This window comes from Podarcis tiliguerta (assembly GCF_965153285.1).
Source record: "Podarcis tiliguerta genome assembly, chromosome: 1".
NCBI classification, from domain to species: domain Eukaryota; kingdom Metazoa; phylum Chordata; class Lepidosauria; order Squamata; family Lacertidae; genus Podarcis; species Podarcis tiliguerta.
Genome location: NC_139534.1, coordinates 56482642 through 56507695, shown reverse-complemented (window position 1 = coordinate 56507695; position 25054 = coordinate 56482642). Strand labels below are relative to the sequence as shown.

Here is a 25054-nt window from a genome sequence, read left to right as displayed (position 1 = left end):
TGTAGCCCAATTGGAAAGCAGCAGTGGCAGCTTTCTGAAGAGATTTCCCCCTCTTTGTTTCCCTTTGGGAGGAACAATGTGACTTGGCAGGATCCACGATGATCAGTGTGGTCAAAGTATAAAGGAAGGGAAGCTGTTTCTCTGTCTAAAGGGCAAGTGTGATTCAGAAAAACAAGGAGGCAATCACTCGCCACTTCAAGGATTCAGTCCTTTTTGGCAGTCATAGGAAGCTTCTTTATTCGGAGTCAGATCATTGCTCCATCTAGCTTAGTATTGTCCACTTGGACTGACGGCATATCTCTTGGGTTTCAGAGAGCCTTACCTGGAGATGCTGGGATTGAACCTGGGATCTTTTACATGCAAAGCAGATGCTCTACCCCTGAGCTATGGGCCTGTCCTATTTCCTAGACCAGCTGTAGGGCATCAGATTGGTGAAGACTGCTTTAAAGCAAAGCCTTCCCTTAATGGGGCATTGCTGGAGAAAGGGGCAAGCAACTTTACTACTCGTTGCCACTGTTTGAAAAATAAAAGGATTATGCAAGTTCTATGGCACAAGAGCACTCGGACACTAATAATGGCTATGCACACATTCCCATTTACTCTGCATCCAGTGTGCTCTCACCATGGATTTGGGAAATAGTGTACAAAAGACATTAGCCACAATCTGCTCTTTCTCCTTTCTTCACTACGTAATTACATTTTCGTGTGTCCCCATCCCACCCACCGCAAACCAACTTCAATCCAACTTGTGGAAAAGAAAAGTCAGTAATGTGTACACAGCCTATGTAGGAAACAAAAAAAATAGAGAGTTTGCAAATCCACAAAATTGCATGGCCATGATGGATGGAAATGGAGTTGCTCATTACCCGGAGTGCCACGGTGTTACCAGGGACACTTGTTCAATCACGCAACACGTGGCATTTGCAAATCACAGGTGAGCTGCCAGCAGGGAGGAAAATCATGCTTGCCCTACGATGTTATTAGAATGCTTGGGGAAATGTGATAGTTCAACAAGTCTGGATTCTGTGCGGCAGCTGTGCAATTACTGAGTCAACACCATGAAAGACACCCATATTGTGACCAGGCCTCCTGCCACGCTAAGTGATCGCTGCTCTATGCATTTGGAATGTGGGTTGACCTAAGCCCCACCCTTGTTTGTTTCCACCACTAGCTTTGAGATGTATTATCTGTGATGTGGCCCATCTTAACAGCTTTGATGAGCTCTACCAAAATTGTGAATGATAGTTATGCCTAGATAGATGAGAAGACAGGCGGGGGTTGTGTAAGTATGTGTGCATGCACAGGTATGTACTTGTGTTGCTAGCTAATCTCAAAGTGGGGGGGGGGCACATGGCATATAGTAACATTTTGGTCGAATTCTGAGACACCTGTTTTGTTTCAGGACACAAGTGAAAATGCAAAGTGACTGGAACCTAAGGCCTTTTGCCCTGTCTTATAATTTTGCTTTTGCTTTGCAGCGCCTCCTTTCTGGGACAGCTCTCCTCCCCCCCCCCAATTTATCACAAGTGGCACCTCTCCGACATTCACCATTTGACACACATGCCTGGCGTTGCCTTGCCCCCTCCCCAAATCCCCAGCCCGCCTTTGGATCTGGCTTGGAACACTTTATCTCCTTCAGCTCCTCTTTGGTGCAGTTGGGAAAGCAGCCCAGAGAGAGAGGGGAGGGGTGGGCGATTCTTGAGCCTTGCCAGATGTGGAAAAGGAGACTCCTACAAGGGGGGGGGGTGGTGGTGGTGAGAGGGGGGGGGGGTAAGCCTCTTCCCAGTCAAACAACAGAGCTGCTGTTTTAGGAATGCTGGATCCTCCCTCCTCATCTCCTCTTGAGGTGCCCCTGCCCCTGAGAGGAGGGGGGAGGCACGCATACACACACACACAGGGCACACAGAGTTTTTTCCAGTCTGTACACATGGGCTGGGGGGGGGGGGAGCTGAGCAATCTGAGCCTGGCTGTGGGGAGGAGGAGTCTGCTCCCAATGCTGCCCCCAGCCTGAGATCATTGATCCCAGCTCCCCTCCCTCTGCCCAGAAGGAGCCCCCAGCCTCATCCTTGGTTGGGGAGGAGAGTCCAGGCAGTTGCCATGCTGTAGTAGAGAGGGGCCTGTGGGGGGAAAAGGAAAGAGCTCTCTTGAAGGGAGCATCTCTGAGGAACTGGGAGAGAGACGCCTGTCATGTTCGCGGAGCTGCTCTTCCAGGCTGCCTGTGTCTCTGTGTTCCTTCAAGGGGCCCAGGGGAGAGTCTACACAGGAAGGAGGAAACTTGCCAACTTCGCCGTGGAGAGGTACCCACCCCCCATACCCATCTCTGTACAGGGGCAGCCAAGTCCCAGACCGCCACACACACACACACATACGCACACCAAAACACACACAGCTACCTCCTGGAGCTTGGCTGCGGGACCTGGAGACCCCCCCTGATCTGGGCCCAAGAGGGGGTTGTTTGTTTGTATCATGTGTAGAGAGACAGCGATTCCTGCCTGAAGGAGTATTTTGCTTCCCTCGAGGTGCCCATCACATTTTTCTTACCTATTTTTGTTCTCTTATGAAGGCTGCAGTGCAGTTGCTCTGCCCCCTTCATACTTTTGCCCCCATCATCTATAAAATTCATGATGTGCCTGAATAGAAGCATAATTCCACGAATTTACTTCTGAACAAAGTTCAGCTTGCACAACCAATGAAGTTGGGATGAAAGGTCGACTGACTGACTGACTGACTGACTGAGGGACTGCATGGATAGGGCAACGGTGTGCCCAAAGTCCTAGTTTGTCTTTTCTTTTTCTTTCAAATGTGGGCTGGTATATATTCTGTGCACCATCACTGACTGACCACCTCTCAGCAGCTGCAGCTTTGCATGCCTGGGAAACCCGGAGTGGCAGGCAAAACTGGAATGTGTACTTGTGGGGAACAATTTAGAGAGACAACCTGCATCAGTACAGATGAGAGAAAGGTGCTGGGGGTGGAAAGCACCCAACCATGTGCAGAGTGATTGTGTGTCTTAGCCCAGAAGGCTGTATACACACTGTTCCTTTAAAGCACATTTGAAGCACATTCTTTCCCTCAAAGAATTCTGGGCACTGTAATTTACCCTCCACAGAGTTACTATGTCCAGCACCCCCCCCCCAAACTACAGTGCCCAGCATTCTTCGAGAGGGGAGGATGTGCTTTGAATGTGCTACCACTGTATAGTGTATATGTTTATCATTACGTTCAGAGTGGTTTCTGTACCTGTGTTTCCACATATCCTGGGCACAGCTTTCTCTCTCTGGGTTCATTCAGGCTTCCTTTTGTGTCTAGGTACAAGTCTGAGTGATGTTCGTGTTTTTGTCCAGGCACTTTCCCTGGGAAAGCCCACATTTTAGAACTGAATCTAAGCAAATGGCAATTTGGTTCTTCCATGGACAAAAGAAAACCGCTCAGAAACAGAGCTTTAAAGTGTGGACCTGCGCAAAAGGAAGTGCGGCTGAGACCTATGTGCCACTGTTCCATCTACTCCTTTTCTTCCCATGTACTTATTCGGGACACTGTGGTTTGTTAAGCATTGCTGGGTATTGTAACTCTGTGAGGGGTAAACTACAACACAACAGTGCCTGGAATCCTTTGATCACCACATATTTAAAGCACATTGCTTCTCTCAAAAAAAAAACTACCTTTGTTGCTAAGGGTCCTGGGAACTGTAGCTCTGTGAGGGGTAAAACTACAGTTCCCAGGATTCTGAGATGTGACCACTGGCAGCCTGAGCATACTGCTAATCTTAGCCCTCCGTAAGCAGGAGGCATGTGTCTCAGTCCTCAAAATAGTGCAGCTTGGAGAGTTACTTTTCACTCCTGGAAATGTCTCAGCCCGTCTCTTTCCTATTCCTAGACGTCGCATCGGACCACATGTTTGCCTCTCTGGTTTTGGAAGCGGATGCTGCCCTGGGTGGATACCATCTCCAGGCAGCGGACAGTGCACCATGCGTAAGTACCTGGAGTTCTTTGGAAGACATCAGCTCTGTATTGTTGCTAAATCTCATTAGTGAACTGAAGAATCTGAATATTGGAAGATTCAAGGCAAGACAAAGCAAATTGCTTCTTCACACAGTGTACAATTAAACAATGGAATTTGCTCCCAGAAAATGTGACGATGGCCACCAAATTAGGGCTCATCCCTACTCCTGTTTGTGCCACAATTTCTAGGCACAGGTCTGAAAGTGCCCCCCCCATCCCACTGTTTCCCTGGAAAAACCTACTGATTACAGCTGAATCCATGGGAAATCTGATTGACATTTGTTCCAATGCAGCGGTAAACAGCGGGGATTCCGAGGAAAGTGGCCGGACAAAAAAAAAAAAGAATACTTTTGACTCCTTGTGTAGAAATTGTGGCACGAATAGGAGTGTGCCCTTGGTGGTGTTTAGAAAGGAATTAGACAAATTCATGGAGGATAAGACTTACTAGCCTTGATGGCTATGTTCTGGAAGCATGGCTATGCTCTTTTGGAGGCAGTACGCTTCCGAGTACCAGTTGCTGGGAATCACAAGTGGAGAGAGTACCATTGCTCTCAGGTTCTCTTTGTGGGCTTCCCACAAATACCTTGGTTGACCACTGTGAGGACAGCATGCCTGACTAGATGGGCCCTGAACCAGCAGGGCTCTTCTTAGGTTGTCAGTTTAGTATCAGATACTAGGCGTACAGCTTTTTAATTAGTTTCAGCAGTCCATTCGCTCATGCAGTTTTGTGAACTGAGGTGGGCTGTGGGGGGATAAGGCAGCTCAGTCATAATTTCCAGCACTTCAGCAAACTAGGAACATAGGAAGCCACTTGATACCAAATCACACTAATGGTCTACCTACACTAGCAGACAATGGTCCACCAAGATTTCAGACAGGAGTCTCTCCAGCCCTACCTGGCTGGAGATGCCAAGAATTGAAACGGGGTCATTCTGCAGGCCAAGCAGATGCTCTTATACCCAAGTTATAGCCTTCCTAGGATTGTTTAGGGGAGGCCACCACTGTTAAGGTGCTGTATAAAACCAATATTAAGTCTGTCCTATATATGTGCTGCAACGGCCATAAAGCTTTCAGGGTCGGTCACATAGCATCATGTACTGTGCTGCACACCTCTACACAGTAGACGTTTCTTGTGTACATGCTGTCGCAGCACCCCATCTTGCAAAGGTTGATTTCCCTAGTCCAGCAGCGCTGGCCCCTAGTGCTGTGCCAATGTGGCGCCCTGCTGCATTTGCTCATAGCAGTGGTGCTCCCTGGCTTAGCTGCTTATTTGCTCGCATGACGACACGTAAGGTCCAGCTGCTGGGTCTTTAGCGGGTTACTACCAGCTGCTCTCATTCATTTCTGGCATCTGGCAATTGGAGATGAGAACATGCTACTCACTAACCGTTCTTGTTAGATGTCACTGTTGGCAAGTGCTGCCAAGTCCAGCCCTAAAAGGAGGGGGTGGGGGCTTCTCTTACCTCCTGCAGAGCAGGCAGCAAGGCTGATGTCACAATGCCCATGCAGACAGCATGGAAGGAAAAGAGATCACTTTTTTTTGTCGCAGGGTGAGGGGATGGGGTGGGGTTTGATAGAAGTCACCCAAATGGCAGCTGGGATTTTCATGCAACAATGAATACAGGCAGCTAGACTGGGCAACTCCTGAATGGGCTGGGAGTTGTAGTTCTGTAAAGGAATCAGTAGGCTCTACCCGAGCATTTTCAGTATGCTCGCAAAACCACAGGTGGCAAGCAAGGAGCTAGGATAGTTGCATTAGTTTAAAACTGGCAAATGGCGGTAGCCTGGAAATGCCTATGGAATAAAAAGATGATGTTTTATTTTTAAAAAGGGCAGTGACTGCTTCAATCCTGTCCTCACTTCCATACCATTGCATACAGTGGGAATTCTTTTTGCATAAATATACACAGGATTTTATTAATGATATTTCTTCTAGATACAGAGAGCGTCATTGACATCCCATTTCTTGGCAGCAAACATTTGTAGTACCTGCTGATTAGATTGTGGTGTTTTTTTTAATGATCAAATGAGGGTGATTTCACATTGTTTATGGAGCATTCGCCCTGATTTGTTTGCAGGGAGAATAGAATGTGCTGGCTGCTTAATGAGAATTAATTATTATTTCTTTTCAGGGAGGCTAGATGATGTTGCCTCCAAGCATTATCCCACATTTTCCACCCAAAAATAGTCACGGCCTGGAAGCATCTTAGTGCCTCCTCCCCATCTAACTCATTCATTTATCTTTAAAGTTCTTCCAAAAAATCCCTTTCCTTACCTGTAATTCTGCTCTGATCTATTGCTAGATCTCTTAACTGGGCTCCTTCCTGCCTGGAATGAGAGTGGTTCTCTTCTACTGCACTGTGGTGGGGTAGAGAGGTGGTGGGATTAAGATCCTAATTTTTTGTCTTTGTTAACTGGTGCTTTCTTGGACCTTCTCGCAGCGCTTTGTTCCTTTGGCTGTGGAAGTGGCTTCTGCATTGCTCCCAATGTCTGCTCCTGCAGGGATGGAGGGCAGGGCATTACATGCCAAGGTAAGGAGAACTTTGTGGGATGATGCCAGTTATTCAGTTTGCTATGTGGACTCCTGTGAGGGCTGGCTGGGAATGTGCAAATCTGTCAGTTTTTGGTTTCTCTGTTTCCCATTCTTCCCATCTTCATTTCTCCTTATTTCCACATCAGCTTGCGATTAATTTTTTAAAAAAGAAGTTTTATTATTATTATTTATTATTTATTGAATTTATATACTGCCCTTCATCCACAGATCTCAGGGCGATTCACAACATAAAATTACAATGTAAAACCCACAAAATACATAGTAAAAATAAGAACAACATTGGAACTTCATTAGAAGTTCCAATGAAAATTCATCAGCACTTTGATGCTGATTTCTCCTAATATACACCTGTTTTGTAAGTTAAACACGGTTTTACTTTCAAACTCTTCCAAGGTCAGATTCATGTGCTTTTCCATAAAGCATTCAGAAAAAAGTTGCACAGGTAGTAAAACTTAGCATAGTTACATAAAGTGGTGAAAGTCCCTATTGGTATAGGAATTCAAGAGTGGCTAATGAGAACTGTGTGGCTGAGCTGGAGCAAGCAGCTCACGCCTCTTCCCATGTTGAGCTTCTCAGGTGGACTGGATGGGAACATTAGGCTTGATTACCTATTTCCCCCCCAAGATAAGGGAAGTGACATAGCTAAACCTGGCAGGACAGCTTACTCTATGCACCTTCGTGCATTAATTAGACTTTGGTTATGAGATGAGTTATCCCACAGCTAATTAGAAGCCTAATTGGAATGGGGGGGGCATGTTGAAGAGTCACATCTGTGAAGGGAAGGATTCTGTGCCCCCCCCGCCCCAAATTGGACTTGGGAAAAATCAAAATAAAATCATGCCTATCCAACTTTACCTTCCAAAAATATCACTGCCCCTCAATCTGATTTGAGGGGGAAAGCAAGGAAAGCGAATGTGTGAGTGATTATGGTTGTGGTGTGTGTCTCTGGATTGCAAATGAGCCCACAGGCCAAAGAAGGCTAGCAGCCCTCGCTCTATTCAGCCCAATGGGTCTACACCAGCAGAAGCTCTGCCTCTCCTTTGCCCAGATCCAGCCTTTAAACATTTTAATGGACCGAGCTAATTGCTAAAATTCCCCTCCTTTCTGGGCATATAAAGCAAGACTTTTGCTGCGAAGGCTTAGTGAAATATCCTTCAAATGTATCTGAGAGTTGGTTGCTTTTAAGGGAAATCAGTTCATGTTATTATTACCTATATTAAGAGCAACACTTAATCAGAACAAGGCTTTTGAAAACATGTTGTAACATTCTGGATGATTTTCAGTTTATGTAATCGTAGGTTTTGCAACAATGGCCATGCAAAGTTTATGATGTTCTTATGTTTTTTGAATGCTGTAGTAGAAGGCAGTGGTTTATTGGTCAAGCAGTGCTTTATTCCACCCCCAATAACAACAAACCTATCAACGGTGCTGCCTCCTTGCTCATACTGGATGCTGGAGCAATCCTCCTCCAGCAATCTGGACAGCCATTGTGGGTTTTCTGAACCCTGCAAGGGCCTCTGACCCTTTCCCTGTAAGAGGCATCCCCCTCAAAGTATCTGGCTTGTGCCCTTCTCACTGTACCTTCAGTGATGCCCTGCCTGGTCCTCCCTTGCTTGCCCTCTTCCACTTCTTTTAGGGCACCTTTGCCTGTTATTTGCCTGTGATTATATAGCCATTGGCAAGAGTAGCAGCTTGGTAAAGTCATAATTTTCCTGTTGGCATCCTGTTTTCTCTGGCAAGAGACAATAAAGTTCTTCCTGACTGATGTGTGTCTTCTCTAAGGCTGCTTATACACCATGTTTTCATAGCACATGTTTCCTCCCAAAAAATTCTGGGAAGGGTAGTTTACCCATCACAAAGCTACAGTTCTCAGCAGCCTTAACAAACCTTAGTTCCCAGGATTCTTTGGGTGGGGAAAAGTGCATTGAATGTGCTTTATGATGTGCAGCAGCCTAAGCCTGCCATGGCACCTGCCTTTTTTCTTGCCTGCCTCTGTCATGGGATGCTCTTTTTTCACATTCTGCTCTTCCTGAAACAAAAGCCCATGCAACTGGGGTTGTGCTCATCTCTGCTTCTGTTGCAAAAGTGCGGCCTTTGGTTAATTTGCTCCTAGTCACCAACTCCAGCATCCTTGGTCAGCTGCTAGGGTCCCAGGGCCCCAACAAGGCCTACTGCTGCACCAACACCAGCCTGCTAGGTCTCTCTTCCCTGGCAGTGTGGAGCCGCCATTTTGACTTCCCACAATGCCTCCAAGATAGTGTCACTCTAGGTCATTTTGGGAAATGCCTGCTGCTGCACACTATGACGTAAATCAGAAGTGGCCTGCCAAGAAGAGCCTCTTACACCTTAGAACAAGCCCTGCTATCTGTCAGTAGGGAGACCCCTGCAATGAAATCAGTTGGATGTTCATTCACAGACAGACTTTGGGGCAGATATCCAAGGCCACACTTAGCAGAATGGGCAGGGGGACACCTTGAGGTTGTCATCTGTTGTGCACACAACAAGTGTTTAAGTCCAGAGTCTACAGTTATCTAAATGTAACACTGAAATTGCCTACCTGCATCTCCCACTCCCCTACCTAATGGTCAGGGTTCCTTCTTGCTTTCTAACCCTCTTTCAGTGAGGGAGTCCCATTCCCCGGCATGAAATTTCTCCTCTCTGTCTTTTCAGACGTTCCTGGTGCCTGTGGAGAGTATGGCTGTGACCTTGCTTGCAATCACGGAGGTTGTCAGGAGGTGGCGCGGGTGTGTCCGCTGGGGTTTTCCATGACTGAGACAGCCAATGGTGTACGCTGTGCAGGTGAGCTGGAAGAGAGGTGTCTTTCTTACATGGAACCAGCAGGGCCTGAAGCCCCTACTCCTAGGGAGATAAGGAGCTTCCTGACTGTGGGCTCTTAGTGCTACTCAGTCATTGCTCTTCCACAGTAAGCTGCACACAGAATTGCAACTGCCTTTTTCATTCATTGACACATGGGAATGTTTCCCCCTGTAGACATCGATGAGTGCCTGAGTGCCTCCTGTGAGGGACTTTGTGTGAACACAGAAGGTGGCTTTGTATGTGAATGTGGCCCAGGAATGCAACTCTCTGCTGACAGACACAGCTGTCAAGGTGAGTGTGATTGGGAATATAGGAGGGGAGAGGGATGGAGCTGGAATATTTTTAGGGAAGATGTCAAAGATGGGTTTATTTTTGTGGGGCAAACGATATCGACATTTGCATCCCTCATTTTGCTCCTAGATACTGATGAGTGCCTAGCAACACCCTGTCAGCACCACTGCAAGAACAGCATGGGCAGCTATCGATGTTCCTGCCATTCCGGCTTCTACCTGCATGGCAACCAGCACTCCTGTGTGGGTAGGTGTCCCTACTTCTGTTGTACAACCTAGCAGAGGAAGGGCTGTAGCTCACTGGCAGAGTATCTGCTTTGCATGCAGAAGATCCCAGTTCAGTACCCAGCATCTCCAGATAAGACTGAGAAAGATCCTTGTCTGAAACCCTGAAGAGTCACAACCCATTGGTGTCTAGACAGTACTGAACTAGATGGAAGAATGGTTTGATTAAATATAAGGCTGCTTCCTGTGTTCTAGAGGTAGGTTACCTCCCTTTGCCAGATACACTAACCCAGCCTGGCTTTTTCCAGAGAAAACCTCCTGCTGCCTCCAGATTAAAAAAATATTTAGTTTGTTAGTTTATTTTATATCTGCCCATCCACTCCCAGTGCCCCGAAGAGACTCTAAGTTGCCCCCTCCCTGGTCATCACATTGATAATTTGATGGGAGTGATGTGAGGGAGCAGCAACCATCAGCTGAGGAGGGAGGCTGTATGTCCCTGTGTGTGTCTCTGTGTTTGCAATCCTCTGGCCAAATACACTTTGCATCAAAGGGGCCTCAAGGCTGGTCCGAGCCCAGCTTTGACCGTGTGGTAATGCACCAGGTCCCTTGCTGTGCGATCCCTTTTCTGACCTTGTATGGCTAAGCAACAGGAATGCTTGTAGAGCCACAAGCTTGAGCCCAACCCAGCCCTGAAGTAAGTGCTGCATCTGGTGCAGATGTGAATGAATGCCGGCGACTCAGTGAGAAGCGAACCTGCCAGCACTCCTGTCACAACACGCTCGGGAGTTTCATATGCAGCTGTCGCCCAGGCTACCGGCTCAGTGTGGACAGAGTGTCCTGTGAAGGTAAAGACCATTTCCATCTTTCCATCCTTCGTCATCTGGGTTGAGTTGCGTTGTTTATGTTGATTGATGTCACAGGCACTGTCCAATAGACACTAGCAGCCGCAATGTAGACTGCCCTCACTGCTCAGGCGGTGGAGTGGAGACTGAGTTGCTCATTTCCAAAAAGAAAATATTACCCTTGGACTGCTGAGAAAACAGCTGCCCACAAGCACACCCAAAGTGCTACCTACAAGAAAGAAATGATTCTTTGCACCACAGGAACAACAATTGTGCACTTCTTGTGATATAAATGGGTTGCCTAGAAAGAGACCATGAGGGATATGCATTCAGCTGCTTGGGAAATGCTTAGGAATACATGTGAGGTACGTCAGGGAGGAGACAGAAGCATGAGGGCCGAGATGGACATTCAAGACTTATGACTCTTCTGTGGTTAAAAAGCTTCACTCTCAAATGGACTTCAACTCTCTTTGCCTATTACTATTACAGTACCTGTTTTTCTGTGGCCAAATGATGTGAGGGTGAGTGTGTACCTGCCACAGTAGCTATAAATATATGAGTGGCTCAGGTGGGGAGCTCCTAAGTGTGCTGGAAAATGCCTTTAATTTTTGATGTGCATCTTCTGGGGATTTTTGAACCTGGCTTTTCTCTCTCCCTCCCTCTTTTCCCTGCAACCCAGGTTTTCCGAAGACCAGCCTGGCCCCGTCTCCCATCTTGCAGTCTCTCCAGCACCCGCCAACTCTCCTGCGCCTTTCTCCGGATTCGGTGGCTCCTGTCGTGCCCCCCAGGGGCTCTGCTCCATCCCGAGCACCCGCTCCCCACATGGCACTCGGGACCCCGCCTTCTCCCCGTCTCCTCCCCATTCTCCCTGTGCTCCCTCCTGCAGCTTCTCCCACCCCTTCATTCCCTCCACCCAGTCCCTCCCTTGGCGCACCCATCTTGCTAAAGACCGCCAGGCCCTCCAGGATGGAGAGCCCACTGCCGCCATCGCTGCTGCGGGAGGAGATGACGACGCTCCTTCCCACAAGTCCTTCTGCTCCAGGGGTTTCCTCCACAGCCCTGCCTTCTGCCTGCTGGCGTGGAGGGACTTTTCATAAGAATGGCAGCCACTGGGTGGAGCCAGGGTGCCTGAACTGCTCCTGTGAGGTGTGTGGTATGTCCCGGGTTCCTAGCTTTCTCCCGCCCTGCCCCTGTGTCAAATGCGCAGCCACCTTTACAGTGACTGTCTTTTCCTTTTGTAGGGCGGGCAAGTGCTGTGTGGAGCAGTGATGTGTGAGGTTGCCTGTTCCCACCCAGTTCCTCCAATGGAGGGGGAGTGCTGTCCTAGCTGCACAGGTGAGAGAAGCGCCCTCAAGATTAAGACTGCATTGATGGGACCGGTTGTGGCACAAGGGGCCTTCCCTACACCTAAATTGGGGACTTTGTCACTACATATTCCACTGTATGCCTCAACCCTCTGAGTTTACCAAGGACAGTCCCTGTTTTCTGGAAGCCGTCCCTGGTTTAAACCACCGGTATCTCTTATTTTGTCCGAATTTTGCCTCTTTGGAGTGGCGTGTTAAAGTTTCGTTAGCCCAAATTTTAAATTTCATCCCGTTCCCCAAGTTTTCTAGAAGCTATTCTTACTTATTTGTTGCTTTTCCCACAAAAGGGGCTCAAAGCAAATTTCAGAGTGGAAAGTGGATGCACCTTTTCCCCTTTCCCAGACAAATGTGAATGCACACACACACACAAGGACATTGAGTTAAAACCACACCATACATTTAAAACATCCCCCGAAGAGTCCTGGGAACTACAAGGGTGCTAGAAATTGCAGCTCTGTGAGGGGTAAATTACAGCTCCCGGGATTTTTCTGGAGGAAACCTTGTGTTTTAAATGCATGGTGTGGATGTGACCTTGGTATGGGGATTTTTATACCCAAAAATATAAAAGAGGAGGGGTACAAACCTATCCTTACTTTCATCTGTGAAATACTGGAGATTATGTGTCATTCGGCCAAATCCTTTTAAAAGTGGCTACATATGTAAGCCAATGAGTGTTTCCTAATCTGGAGTGGCAAAATGAGATGGGACTCACAGAAGGCTCTTCTCCCCTCTGAGGAGAAATTTCACATTCCTGTCTCCCGCAGGCTGTTTCTATTATGGGACCGCCAGAGCTGAGGGGGATGTCTTTTCTCTTTCTGAGGAGAACTGCACAATCTGCGTCTGCCTGGTGAGTATCACAGAGTCCACAGGTGCCAGGGAAGGTGTGTGTGTGTCCCTCAGGTTAGCTTTGAAATGGGCATATTCATCACTTTGTTTGCTACCATTGCTAACCCGCCCTTCATGTGTTGAGCTTCGCGTAATGGTCCTTGCCCTTGCTATGGCATATGAGAATGTCTCAGTTGTGCAGACAACTAGTGACCCAGAAAGCTTTGTGTAGGGCTATCTGAGGGGGCCATTGAGTTATTTTACTCCAGGGGAGGAATAGCCACCTGATTCCTGTGTGTGGCATGTGATCTGCAACTGATTTTACCCGTGACCTTGGCTGAGGGCTCTCTTCTTGATTCCAGGGAGGCAACGTATCCTGTATCTCTCCAGAATGTGCACCCACTCCATGCCCCAGTTCTCTTCAGACCGACTGCTGTCCCTGCCAGCCAGGTAGATAGCTTGCAACATCCTACTTGATGCTCACTCACAAAGCAGACAGGGCCTGAGGGGCACCCTGGGCACTCTCCTCTCCACAGAGAAAGGTGTGGTTTCCTAGGCCGAACGAAGGGTAGTAGAAATGGTGCGAGATCAACTCTTCCAAAGGCCTGGCCTAGACAAACAGGCCACCCTATGTGTAAGGCGCTTGGAACACATATTGAGAAAAATGTTATTATTCTGGGGTAAAGCTGTCTTTGGAACAGCGCTTCACTCTGCTGAGGGAGTGGGTTGCACTGCTGAATGCTCCCTCACAGGGATTGTCAAGAAAGTCTTGCCCAAAAGCCAGGCCAGCATTTTCTGGGGGTTTGGGCATTACTAAAATCCAAGGGTAAAACCAACCACCCAACCCGAGCCAGGAGATCTTAGGCTCTATTCCAAGATGTCCCGATGAGCAAGAGTTGAAGTACCATTCTCTGCTTCTGGGGGCCTCAGGCAAAATAAGCCAAATTACGCAGCAGGGAATGTGAAGATCCAAGGCACGCTGAAATTAAGAGGTTTTAGTAATAATAACCAAAATAGCAGTATTGCATGAAACCCATTACCAAGCGGGAGAAACAGGAAAGGAAAATACTGTTAGAAATAAAGGCCCATTGGGGAAGTCACAAAACAAAAAACAATAAAGCTAGCTAACTTAGTCTAATACATTACTAAAATGAATCCATGATCCTATGCAGAGATGTAATATAGGTGTCAGTCAGGAAGGTGAGGCAAAACTTACAAGACATAGGGTTAACTTTATATTCTTTTGCTTAGTAACCCTCCTGAATCTTCCCAGCCAACTGGAAGTCATTTAAGACTGTAGTTTTCTAGAACCGGGAATCCAGGGTGTACATGTGACTTCACAGCTGTGGAATTTCCCCCAATTACTGAAACCCTGATACAGGCAAGATAACACAAGTCCAATTAATGAGAGTGCTAGCAATTAGCGGGGGTGGGGTGGGGGAATGCTTTCTCATGCTCTTATCATTTTACCCGGAAGTTTGAGTTTCTATTGAACCAAAGTTTATGAACAGGGAAAATACAAGCCCCCTGCCACAATATATTGACAAAGATGAAAATCACATTTAAAGCACATGGCTTTCCCCAGAGAATCCTGAAAACTGTAGCTTGCCTCTCACAGAGCTGCAAGCAACAAGCTTTGAGAGCCTTTCTCCCTGACATTGAGTTTTCTATGTGCAAGGAAGCTTTGATATGGGGGAGCCTGCAACTATGTGGTTCTCCCTGTGCAATGCCACACGTCCTGAGGAAGCAAAAACTTACCCCTCAAGATTACTGACCAGGAGGGACAGCAAAGGACTTACTTATCTGAAACACTTTTATGCTACCTTTCTGTTTTAAAAACTTCCCAAGACTGTTCACAGGAACTCAGCAGAAATAATAATTAGTGCAGCAACACATCTAAGCTTGGTGCTCAACCATCATCAAAGTGGAAGAGCAGCTAACACAGCAAAACCACCAGCATAAAAGTTGAGCATATGAAAAGGACCTAGATCAGGCATAGGCAAACTCGGCCCTCCAGATGTTTTGGGACTACAACTCCCATCATCCCTAGCTAACAGGCCCAGTGGTCAGGGATGATGGGAGTTGTAGTCCCAAAAACATCTGGAGGGCCGAGTTTGCCTATGCCTGTCCTAGATGAACGAATGAAAGGCCTTTTTACCTGGCTCCTAAAAGTAATTTCATGTGGCACTAGGAGAGCCTCACTGAGAGGGAGCATTCCATAAATGGGGCACTGCAGCTGAAGAGAAACCTTACTAACGCTCTTTTCCAGTAGATCTGCCAGAGAATCACTGACATACTCTTGCCTTCCTTTGTAGCTGAGTGCCATTTCCGCGGCCAGACATACCCAGAGGGGGCTGAGTTCAGCCTGGATGGTGATGACTGTACCACCTGTGTGTGCAGGGTAGGTGTTGGCCTAGGCCTCCCTCCATGCTCCTGATCTGAGAGGATTTGCTAGCCATGTCACTCACCATTAGGTGTGTTTGTTGTTCTCTGGAGTACTGGTGATTCTCAGTCACAGTCTCTGGACTCCTTGTAAAATCTCCTTACCTGTTAGACAGAACACAAAACGTTCCCCCCTGTTGCACTGACTTTACATGTCAATTCAGTTGGGAACATGGGAATCTGCCTGATACGGAGTCTGAACCTTGGTCCACCCAGCTCTATACTGCCTGCTCTGACTGACAGCGGCTCTCCGGGGTTTCAGGGAGGACCTTTTCCTAGCCCTACCTGGAGACAGCAGGAATTGAACCTGGGGCCCTCTGCATGCAAGGGAGATGCTCTGCTACGAAGCTACAGGCTTTCTCGAAGATCTTACATGTTTTATGTTGCCCATTGCTTAGCACAGGCCAAGGCTTGGAGTAGCTTTCAGTATAACAAGAGTCATTTTAAACTGCCTTTGTTGCAAACTTTAGTAACACTAGGCAAGGATACTCTTGCTGATGGCCCTTGAGCCCTCTATAGGAAAGGTCTGCAGGGGCATAGTAGAAGATGGTGGTGGGCTTTGTGAAGCCCTGGCGTTGCAGGACCCGATTCCCTTGTTTTGCAAATTTCAGTAAGGAAGAGTTTGTGAACCTCCTATCTTTATCTTTGTAATTACTGTGGGTAACATGTGCCCTCACGTCCTTCCTCAGCAAGGTGAAGTTGAGTGCTCTTTCACTCCTTGTCCCACGCTGGACTGTCCCCGAGATGATTGGCTGTTGGCCCCAGGGCAGTGCTGCTTCACCTGCCGAAAGGCTGCACCCATGACAGGTAAGGAGATCTCAATGGCTGGGGTGTGTTGTTGTGGCATGAGGATGTATATAATTGTAGGCAATGGGTTATCAGATAGGTTTGCCCATGGTACACAGCTTCTGGTGAGCTAAGCATCTTTGTGCTGTACTGTCCCACAATCACACACACCTTGTTTTCCTCTTGCCAAGGTCCCCACTCTGTGCTCACAGCTGCTTCCTTCCATTGTTCCCCTTTTCTTGGCCAGGTTGCTTTGTGGATGACAACGGAGTTGAATTTCCAATTGGACAGATCTGGTCACCGGGTGATCCCTGTGAGTTATGCATCTGCCAGGTGAATGATAACCTGCTCTACTTCATTCAGTTTCAACTTCCCAATCTCCTATTGCAAAAACTATGGTAGCCCTTTGCTGCTGCTGCTGCTGCTGCTGCTGCTGCCCCCACCTTAGCTGAGCCAGGACTAGGAGAATCCAATTGACACTTGGAACAATGTACTGTAGTTCTAACCCCAGTCTCTGTTTGCCTGTGTATGCTGGGATCCTAAGGGGTATAGTTGTGTTCTTGTTGTATGTCACAAAAATTATGAAATTTAGGCTTTGATCTCTCCTGACTGTTTAGGAGGCCAGAAGTGCCTTTTATTTATTAAATAAGTGTGTTCACAGTCCTTAGACAATAAGTGTCACTGAACCCACTGACTTCTTGTATAAGCTGCCATGTGGACCCTTTTTTGGGAGGGGGGGGAGTAGTGGCAAAGAAATGTTTTAAATGAATTAACCTTCACCAGTGATCCTGTGCCTTCCTTCTTGCCATCGCCTCAACCTGTGATCTCTCTGCCTGCCCTATCTTCCCTAGTGCTAATTGCTGACCTGCTGTGATGTCAGAGTGGATCTAGGCAGGCAGAGGTATTATCCTGGCTTCTGTGATTACCATATAATTAGCCAAAGCGATGTCAGAGTAGTTAGTCTATTGAGTGTTAATGGGACTTCAGGCATTGAATTCTAGGATTATAAACAACCTTTGTAGGATGAAACTGTAAAATTATTGCTTACATACCATGGGCTTTCAGGTGTCAAATGTAAAGCAGTTGAACAATTCTGGAACCTTTTATGAAAACTGACACAGGGACAGAAAAGACAGATACCTCTAGGAAATTCAAGTCTCTTCTGGGGTGATATCGATCTATCTGCCTGCAACAGTCCAGCTGTTTGTGCTGTGGGTTTCTGTGAAGTTCTTTTCTGTTGCAGGCAGATGGCTCTGTGAGCTGTAAGAGGACAGAGTGTTTGGAGACATGTCCTCACCCAATCCGGATCCCTGGGCAGTGCTGTCCAGATTGTTCAGCAGGTAAATTCCATCTTCTCAGACAGCTGTTCCCTTCTCAGGGAAATCAGAACACCAGAACCCACAGCCAGAAAACAACTTTTGCTGTTGTGGCTAACTTGCCTGCTTTTCCTTATATTACGTTGCTTATTCTAATTGCAGAATACACATCAGCACAGAGAGCAACTGCAAAACAGTGGGGTCAAAATGCAAGAAGTACAGTCTGTGACAAATATCTTGTCATATATAATGCTTCTTACAGTGCATGTTCATTTGACCCCAAATGTTTTCATATAGAGAAAGAACTGAAAACAGCAGGGCAACAATCAGGAGCAAGGGGGTGGGGTTGTATCTGAAGGCTCCTTGCTTGTTTTGGAACCCTAATTTCCCAGGGATATTAAATGTATGGCAAGTCACCAAAGAAAGAACAAAAGACAAGTTTTGCTGGATGAGGCCAAAGACCCATCTAATCCAGCATCCTGTTCTCACAGTGGCTAACTGGATACCTGTGGGAAGCCCACAAGCGTACTATGCTCCATGAATTGACTTCCATGATTTGGCTGGGAATGGGAATGCAAAGATTGTGTTCTTGTCCCCACTGACCCTCATGTGTTTACCTAACCATAAATCTAATGTCTGAAGAAGACTGCTGCTGTTTGTTGCTGTTTGCATATGTAAGGCCCCATCCACACCATGCATTTAAAGCATCACCACACCACTTTAAAAATGCATGGCTTTATGTCAAGAATCCTAGGAAATGTAGTTTGTTAAGGGTGCTGGGAGTTGTTAGGAGACACCCCCCACCTCCCCCCCACCCTATTCCCTTCACAGATCCACACCTTCCAAAGTGGTTCAATCCCAATAACTCTCAACCCTCTTAACAAACTACAGCTCCCAGGATTCTTTCTGTTAAAAGCTGAATAATGGTGTTTTAAATGTATAGTGTAGATGGGGCCTTGGCTGAAAAAGAGTGATAAGAGTCATGATCCACATTGCCCTATTATATTTTTTATTTTATTTATTAGATTTATATACCACCCTTTGTCAAAAGATCCCAGGGCAGTTCACAAGATAAAAGAATGAGATAAAAGCAGGTTGTTGACGTGACCCAAGTTGACAAACTAAGCGTGTTTTTCTTTTTTCTTGACTGAAGGCTGCACCTATGCAGGAAGGGTCTTTTACAACAATGAGACATTCCCCTCTGTCTTGGACCCCTGCCTAAGCTGCATTTGTTTGGTAAGTTTTCCGCTCCCAGCCTATAAGGAGTGTTCTGTCCTAGTAACAGGTCCTACAGAGCAAGCTTGGGAAACCCGTGACCCTGCCAATGTCACTGGACTACAATTCCCACCACCCCTTACCACTGGCCATGCCGGCTGGGGCTGATGAGAGCTGCAGTCCAATAACAAGGCCACAGTGTTCCCGTGCCTGCTACAGAGCAAGCAAAAATACAGCAACAAACAGCAGCCCTCTTCAAGGCATCAGCGCTCTAAAATGCAAAGGGAGGCCTCCACAGATGCACAAGGCTCACTGCTTCAGACTGTCACCTTCCACAAGTCAGCAGGCAAGTGAGATGGCAACAGGAGAGGTGGAGGTAATGCTCTCACCTGCACTGCCTTTGCACACAGGTTTACTTAACTGTCAATGTAAAGCCCAAAGAAGGCTAAAGTCTTATCTGGGATTGTATAAGGCAGCTTCCCCAGAAAATTAGGCTGTGTATACACAGTATTCCTCTAAAGCGTAATTGAAACACATTATCTCAAAGAATTAAGGGCGCTGTCGTTCGTTATGAATTGCTGGGAAATTTAACAGAATTCTCTGAAGGAAATCATTTTTCAAATGTGCTTTGAAAGTTATAGTGTGTATGCAACCCTAGGCTGCAATCCTATGCCTGCCTATCTGGGAATATAAACCCCAGTTGAACTGAGTAGGGCTTACTTCTGAGGAGACATTTAAAGGGCTGCACTATTAATTTGGAAGGATGTCATGTGTTTATGATATAGAATGTTATATGACTGAAGTTGCTATTAATTTTTTTAATGCATTGGCAGTAAAGATGCTGTCTTTATTGAAATGAATTTGAAAAGCTGATATTGCGTTATTGAGATAATTTGAGATGTTCACCGAATTTGTTTTTTCAAAAACAAAAGCAGAATCTTTCTGCTCCCCCAACCCAACTGCTGCCCAGGCAAGCAACAGGGCTCTGGATGCAGCAGTGCCTCCAACACCAGTGGCGGAGGAAGGGGGTGCGGTGGGTGCGCCCTGGGTGTCATCACTGTGGGGGTGTGTGACAAAATGACAAAAACATGAGTTTTTTAAAAATGGGGCTCAGGAAACTTTTTAGTTCAGTCAACAAATGCAATGAAATGCGGGTGGCACCGGGCGCCACACCACGGGGGCCGGCACTTACCCAGGGCCTGCAGCGTGCCTGAGCCACACATCCCTCCTGGGCGTGGCAGCTTGAGTGCCTGCAGGCTTGGTGCTGCCTGAAACGGCAGCGTGGAGCTTGCATCTGCCCATTGCTTCTCCCTCAGCCACCCTACAGTTGAGGGGGAGGCGGTGGAGAGGCTCCACGCAACTTGCCCTGCCCCCATGGGTTCGTCCCACCCCCGGCTGCAGGACGTGATTGCCGCACAGGGCACCCGAGCAGCTAGCTACGCTGCTGGCTGCCGCAGCCAAGAAGTTGAATTGATCTGTAAAAGGACCAGATAAACAAGTAATAATAAGTGCCAAGGGTTATATAATATGCTCTGTATCCTGAAACAGATTGGCTGGGAGGTTTGAAATGAAAGGCATGGCTCTCTATATTTCTCTGCCATTTAATGCAGGATCTCTCTCTCTCTCTCTCTCTCTCTCTCTCTCTCTCTCTGTGTGTGTGTGTGTGTGTGTGTGTGTGTGTGTGTTCTTATAGCTAGGCTCTGTGGCATGTTCTCCTGTGGACTGTGTTGTCTTTTGTACATACCCTTTCCACCCAGAAGGAGAGTGCTGTCCAGTTTGTCATGGTAAGCATTATGATCTTAGGGCTTTTCCAGATAATAATTTAAAAATTGTTTTGGTTTTTTAAAAAATGAGGGCTAGTTGTGCAATATAGTATCTCCACTAAAACTGAAAATGATATATCAGTCATTAGAATGGTTTTATAGTATTCAGATCAATAGCTGATGGTTTGTTGTCCCATTGCCTTCTAAATTGCACTGGAATGCATTTATATAACTTGTACATTGCAACTGTGCAGCATTAAGTAGCTAGGGCATTCCAGATTTTTGTGATAGTCGCGGTTTAGTGCTAGAGGAAGTAACTGTCCTACTTATGTGTGTGAATACCAACATTCTAATATGTCTGGTTTCTTGTCTCTCTAATCAGACTAGGTGCAATGTCTCTATGGCTAAAATTATATCTGTTGTGCTGTTCTCCTTTTGCAGACTGCAATTACAAAGGGAGGAAAGTGGTGAATGGACACGTCTTTGTACCAGAAGGTGAACCCTGCATTCATTGTACTTGTCAGGTGAGTTGTGAGGCTCTTGGGGGAGGGGGGAGCCTGGGATGGTTTGCAGTTCAAAAGGGTTACATTTCCACTCCCACACTGTTCTCTTGCTCTTCCCATTGTTCTCTATTAGTGCTATTATTATTAGCAGGCCTGGGAATAAAGTTTGGGGGTGTTGAACTGCTGGGCTCCATTAAGGAGATCAGATGGCCTTTAGCAAGACAGCAACCTAGAAAAAGAATAAATGAATGTTCTTTATCTAGAACCCCAAAGCTTGAAAGTATTGTTTTACCTTCTTGGGGAAAAGTTTTTTTCTTTCTTTCCTTCCTGTCTCCTCCTCATTCCCTTGCCAGAAGCATCCACTTACCGTTTTAAACTAACCACAGTTTCTTGTGACACCTGAGCTTGGAACTGTGATTTGTTTAAACCAGAAGCTGATCCTAACATATTTTCACTAACCATTATTTAATCAACATAACAGTTATCCAAGTTATGATGTCACAGAGAACTGTGGTTAGTTTAAAGCCTTCCTCTGTTATGTGAAAGGGGAGGGAACCACACAAGCAAAGGCTCACTGCAACTCATAGATGTGCTGATTGCTAAGATGCCTGATTCATCATCCACTGTCACATGGCTGAAGCTGTTACATCAGCCTCCAGCAGAGGAGGGAAATGAAAGGATGCTTGAGCAGCTGAGAGACCAGCAAGTTTTGACTCCTCCCTTTGAGCTTTTCCAACTCAGCTGGTCATCAGAAAAAAGTTGTGCTTGAGTGTGTGCATCTCCTCCTTTATCCCAACCCACTTTTTTGTGGTGTGTCTTTTTAGATTGTAAGCCTGTGGGCAGGGTTTGTATTGTTTATAGAGATCTGTAAGCTGCTCTGGGAGAAGGTTTTGGCGTTGAGTGGGTTAAAACCCCTTTCAATAAATAAACAGGAAGAAGCCATGATTTCCAGTTTTTGTCTGAACCAGTTCAACCTCTCCTCTGTTGCTTTGTGTCCCTCAGCTTGGAGAGGTGAGTTGTGAGAAGAGGCCCTGTCCAGACACCTGTGCGGAGCCCTTTGGCCCCCCTAGACATTGCTGCCCCGACTGCCATGGTAATGAAGTTCCAGGTAGGGGTGCTCATCGTACCTGCGTTGGGTCTGCCATGTGATTTTGTGTTGTGATATAAATTCATCATTGCCAAATCTCACAGCAGAGAAAATTCTTTCACATTTTGGAAAGAATGCATGTGGGGGTGGTGGCAAACTGGGCCTTTGACCCGGGTGAAATAAAGCCTAGTTCACCTCTGGTGGAGGAAGTGAGGGAGGCTGAGGAGCTAATTCTCCTAATTCCTGGCTGTCTCTTAAATTAATTCCCACCAACCCCAAATTTTTAATCATGTAAATTGTCTCAAAGCTGTCAAGTTTATTGCAATGTGCTTCCAAAGGAAGCAAAGTGTTAGTTGTTCTTCGGTTCTCTCAGAATCAAGAAAGCTCAGAAATTTGCCACCATAGTGTGTGTGTGTGTTTGCATCTCATGGTGTGGTGCAGAATGCGCATTTGTGTTTATGTGCACCTATGGCCCTTGTAGTTCAGAATTTGTGGTCAGTAACCTAGGCCAAAAGCTGAGAGTTTACTGGAATGATTCAGGGCAAGCAGTGCTCAGCCTAGTCTGTGGTTGTTTCACAACAGATGATGTGGCTTCGCTGGAGAAGAGCCTAGCCAATTCTCACTTGGAAGATGGAGAATCAAAGGCAGGCTTGCAAACCTTCCAGAGGCGTTCCATGGACCCAATATCTGAGAGGAACTGCAGCCTCTGCACTCCCATTCCCACACCGGCTTCGCTTGGTCCTGATGTTCATCTTGCGGCAAGTAATGCAACTGCTTGGGAGATCGTGCCAACGAGGCCAACGGCACCAGAGAATGTTGATCTCCATCATACCAGACCAGGAGGTCTCATCAATCTGCGTTTCAATTGGCCACCAAGTGCCAAACCCCCTTCTTTTCGACTAGGCCAATCTGTGACTCCTCAGATAAGATCAGGGTCTCCTTTGCCACTTGCAAATAGGCCAGGAAACCTCAGGCCTTCTCCCACCAGGCCAGGCTCTCTTGGCTCTCTGTTGACTCATCCTCGGCTCCTTTTCCTCATCTCAAGGACTTCTGGGACCCCTGCACCCTCCAATGCAGTTCCTGCCTCCACTCCGCTAACGGTAGCTAACCTCACAGAGTCCACCACCACCTCCTTTCAGCCTTCAGGTACCCACAGCCTTCCTCTGTCACCTCCAACAGAAACACTTTCCCCTTCATCCAGCCGCAGTCCAGACTCTCCTCAGGAACTTCAAGATGGCAGACCCCCCCACACAACAGGTTCACCCATGGACCAGCAAACTTGGGGGAGCAGCCTTGCATTGCCCCCTGGTGGTGAGAATAACCTCCGTGGCACTGCTCCCTAGCTTGAAGGAAAGACCAGGCCTGTTTTTGAACATGAGGAACATAACCACTTTTAACCTCATAGGTGTAGAAGAGGATCTACCAAAAAAAAGGTTGCCACTAGTGGTGTGAGGTGGCCCTGCTGCTACTTACCATTGGCAGGATCTACATTCTCTTTTCTTGAGAGCAGGTCTAATTAGCAGGGGTAGTTATTCAGCCCTAGCTACTGTTGAGATGACAAGGCCTGTTTGTGCTCTTACCTAACCAATGTCTCCTTGGCTGTGGAGCAACATGGGATAATCACCCTCCTTCCCCCCCCCTTTTTTTTGCAATATCAGTATAAAGATTCCAGCACAGCCTTTCTGCCCCTTCAGAAGACAAATATATATATATATGGTAGGACCAAGGACATTTTCTAATTTCACCTCTTCTGCTGTGTTGCAGTACTGGCCACTGCCAGCAAGGGAAGGAATGCCTTGCTTAGTAAATGTTCTCACACCAGGTCTAGCACAGGTATCCTGTTGCTGTTTTTGGACTTATACGAGAACGTCAGTCTTCAGGGATGATAATTTTAAAGGAAAGTTGGCTAGTTTCCATTTCTGGCTTTGATACCAGATCTACTATTGTGTAAGGAGTTCTGAAATTCAGATTACAGTACACAGGAGCTAGATTTATGCAAACACCAAAAACAGACGTTTTGTGGTAGCTAAATGTAAACATATCCCCCCCCCCCGATAGGTAAATTTGCATTTTGAAATTTAAATTTCAACATGAATTTCATTTTCTTTGCTGAAGCATGCCAAACTGGTGGCAGGACAGATTTTGTTTAACTACCTCAGAGAGGTGTCTAATAAGGATGCATCTGTACTGGACATTTGAAACCAGACTAGTTGCCGTGGCTTCCCCCTACCCCGAACTCCGGGGACTGTAATTTTGTGAGGTTGCTAAGAATTCTCTCTTGGTCCCATTATGAAACAGCACTTCTTAAAACTCAATGCTTAGGAATCATGGATGTCAATTATTTTTGGAACATAGTTTGGTAGTTTGGAAAGTAGCCTGCAGCGTGTCCAGTGTAAATCTAATCTCTACAGTCCAGACTTCAGTCTGTATTACTGGTTTTTCTACCTCCTATCAGGCAGCTGGAGATGGATGCATTTTTAACTGAGGCTGTGCATTCTGAATTGCTGGCTTCACATTCTGGTGAATGTTTCCAATGTGGGGGGTGGGAGTGGGAGGCGGCAGTGGCGAGGGAATAAGAGTTTGTTTTTAAAAAATCAACGCTTGTGTCAAATAAATTTAACCTGTGTTTCTTCAAAAGTGCGGTTTTTAGCTTTTAAAAACTAAAGCATTCAAAGTAAAGAGTTTCATATTAAGAATTTCTGCAACATGTAACGTGCTGTGTCAGGTTGGCCTGAATGTATTCTGGGAATTCCAAACTAGGGCTTTGTCATGGCTGTGGAATGATGGAGGAGGTGGATCCAGTCTCTGGCCTGCCCCATGTGGATCTCAGCTGTTAGCACTGGAACCCACCTCTCCTCCCTTGAATCCCAAGGAGACACTTTTTGCCACCAGGTTCTGATCATTGGACCACAGACACCTCAGAGGATCAGGAGAGGAGATATCCCTACAGCTTGAAAACACAGGCCAGAAGAAGTCAATGGCCAGATGCAGCATAGAGTAGGTGAGGCCTCTAGTCAATGAATA

At 46.8% G+C, this 25054-nt stretch overlaps 1 protein-coding gene across 4 annotated transcripts; it reads left to right on the top strand.

Annotated features, from left to right (window-relative positions):
• Window positions 1–1954: 1954 nt before the first annotated feature.
• Window positions 1955–24667, top strand: VWCE (von Willebrand factor C and EGF domains). Of its 4 annotated transcripts, none has more exons than XM_083432182.1 (20): window positions 1955–2297; window positions 3877–3971; window positions 6443–6532; window positions 9226–9354; window positions 9547–9663; window positions 9793–9909; window positions 10604–10732; window positions 11409–11875; window positions 11971–12064; window positions 12858–12940; window positions 13281–13368; window positions 15234–15319; window positions 16050–16167; window positions 16394–16459; window positions 17394–17486; window positions 18616–18698; window positions 20371–20461; window positions 20882–20964; window positions 21946–22051; window positions 22613–24667. In XM_083432182.1, the coding sequence occupies exons 1-20, from the start codon at window positions 2188–2190 to the stop codon at window positions 23371–23373; spliced, it is 3006 nt and encodes a 1001-aa protein (XP_083288308.1). In that variant the 5' UTR covers window positions 1955–2187; the 3' UTR covers window positions 23374–24667. The 4 variants fall into 4 exon arrangements, with proteins under 4 accessions (XP_083288308.1, XP_083288307.1, XP_083288309.1 ...); XM_083432181.1 differs by having other exon boundaries at window positions 16394–16479; window positions 17390–17486; XM_083432184.1 differs by having other exon boundaries at window positions 2108–2297; window positions 3345–3971; window positions 16394–16479; window positions 17390–17486.
• The last annotated feature ends 387 nt before the right edge of the window (window positions 24668–25054 follow it).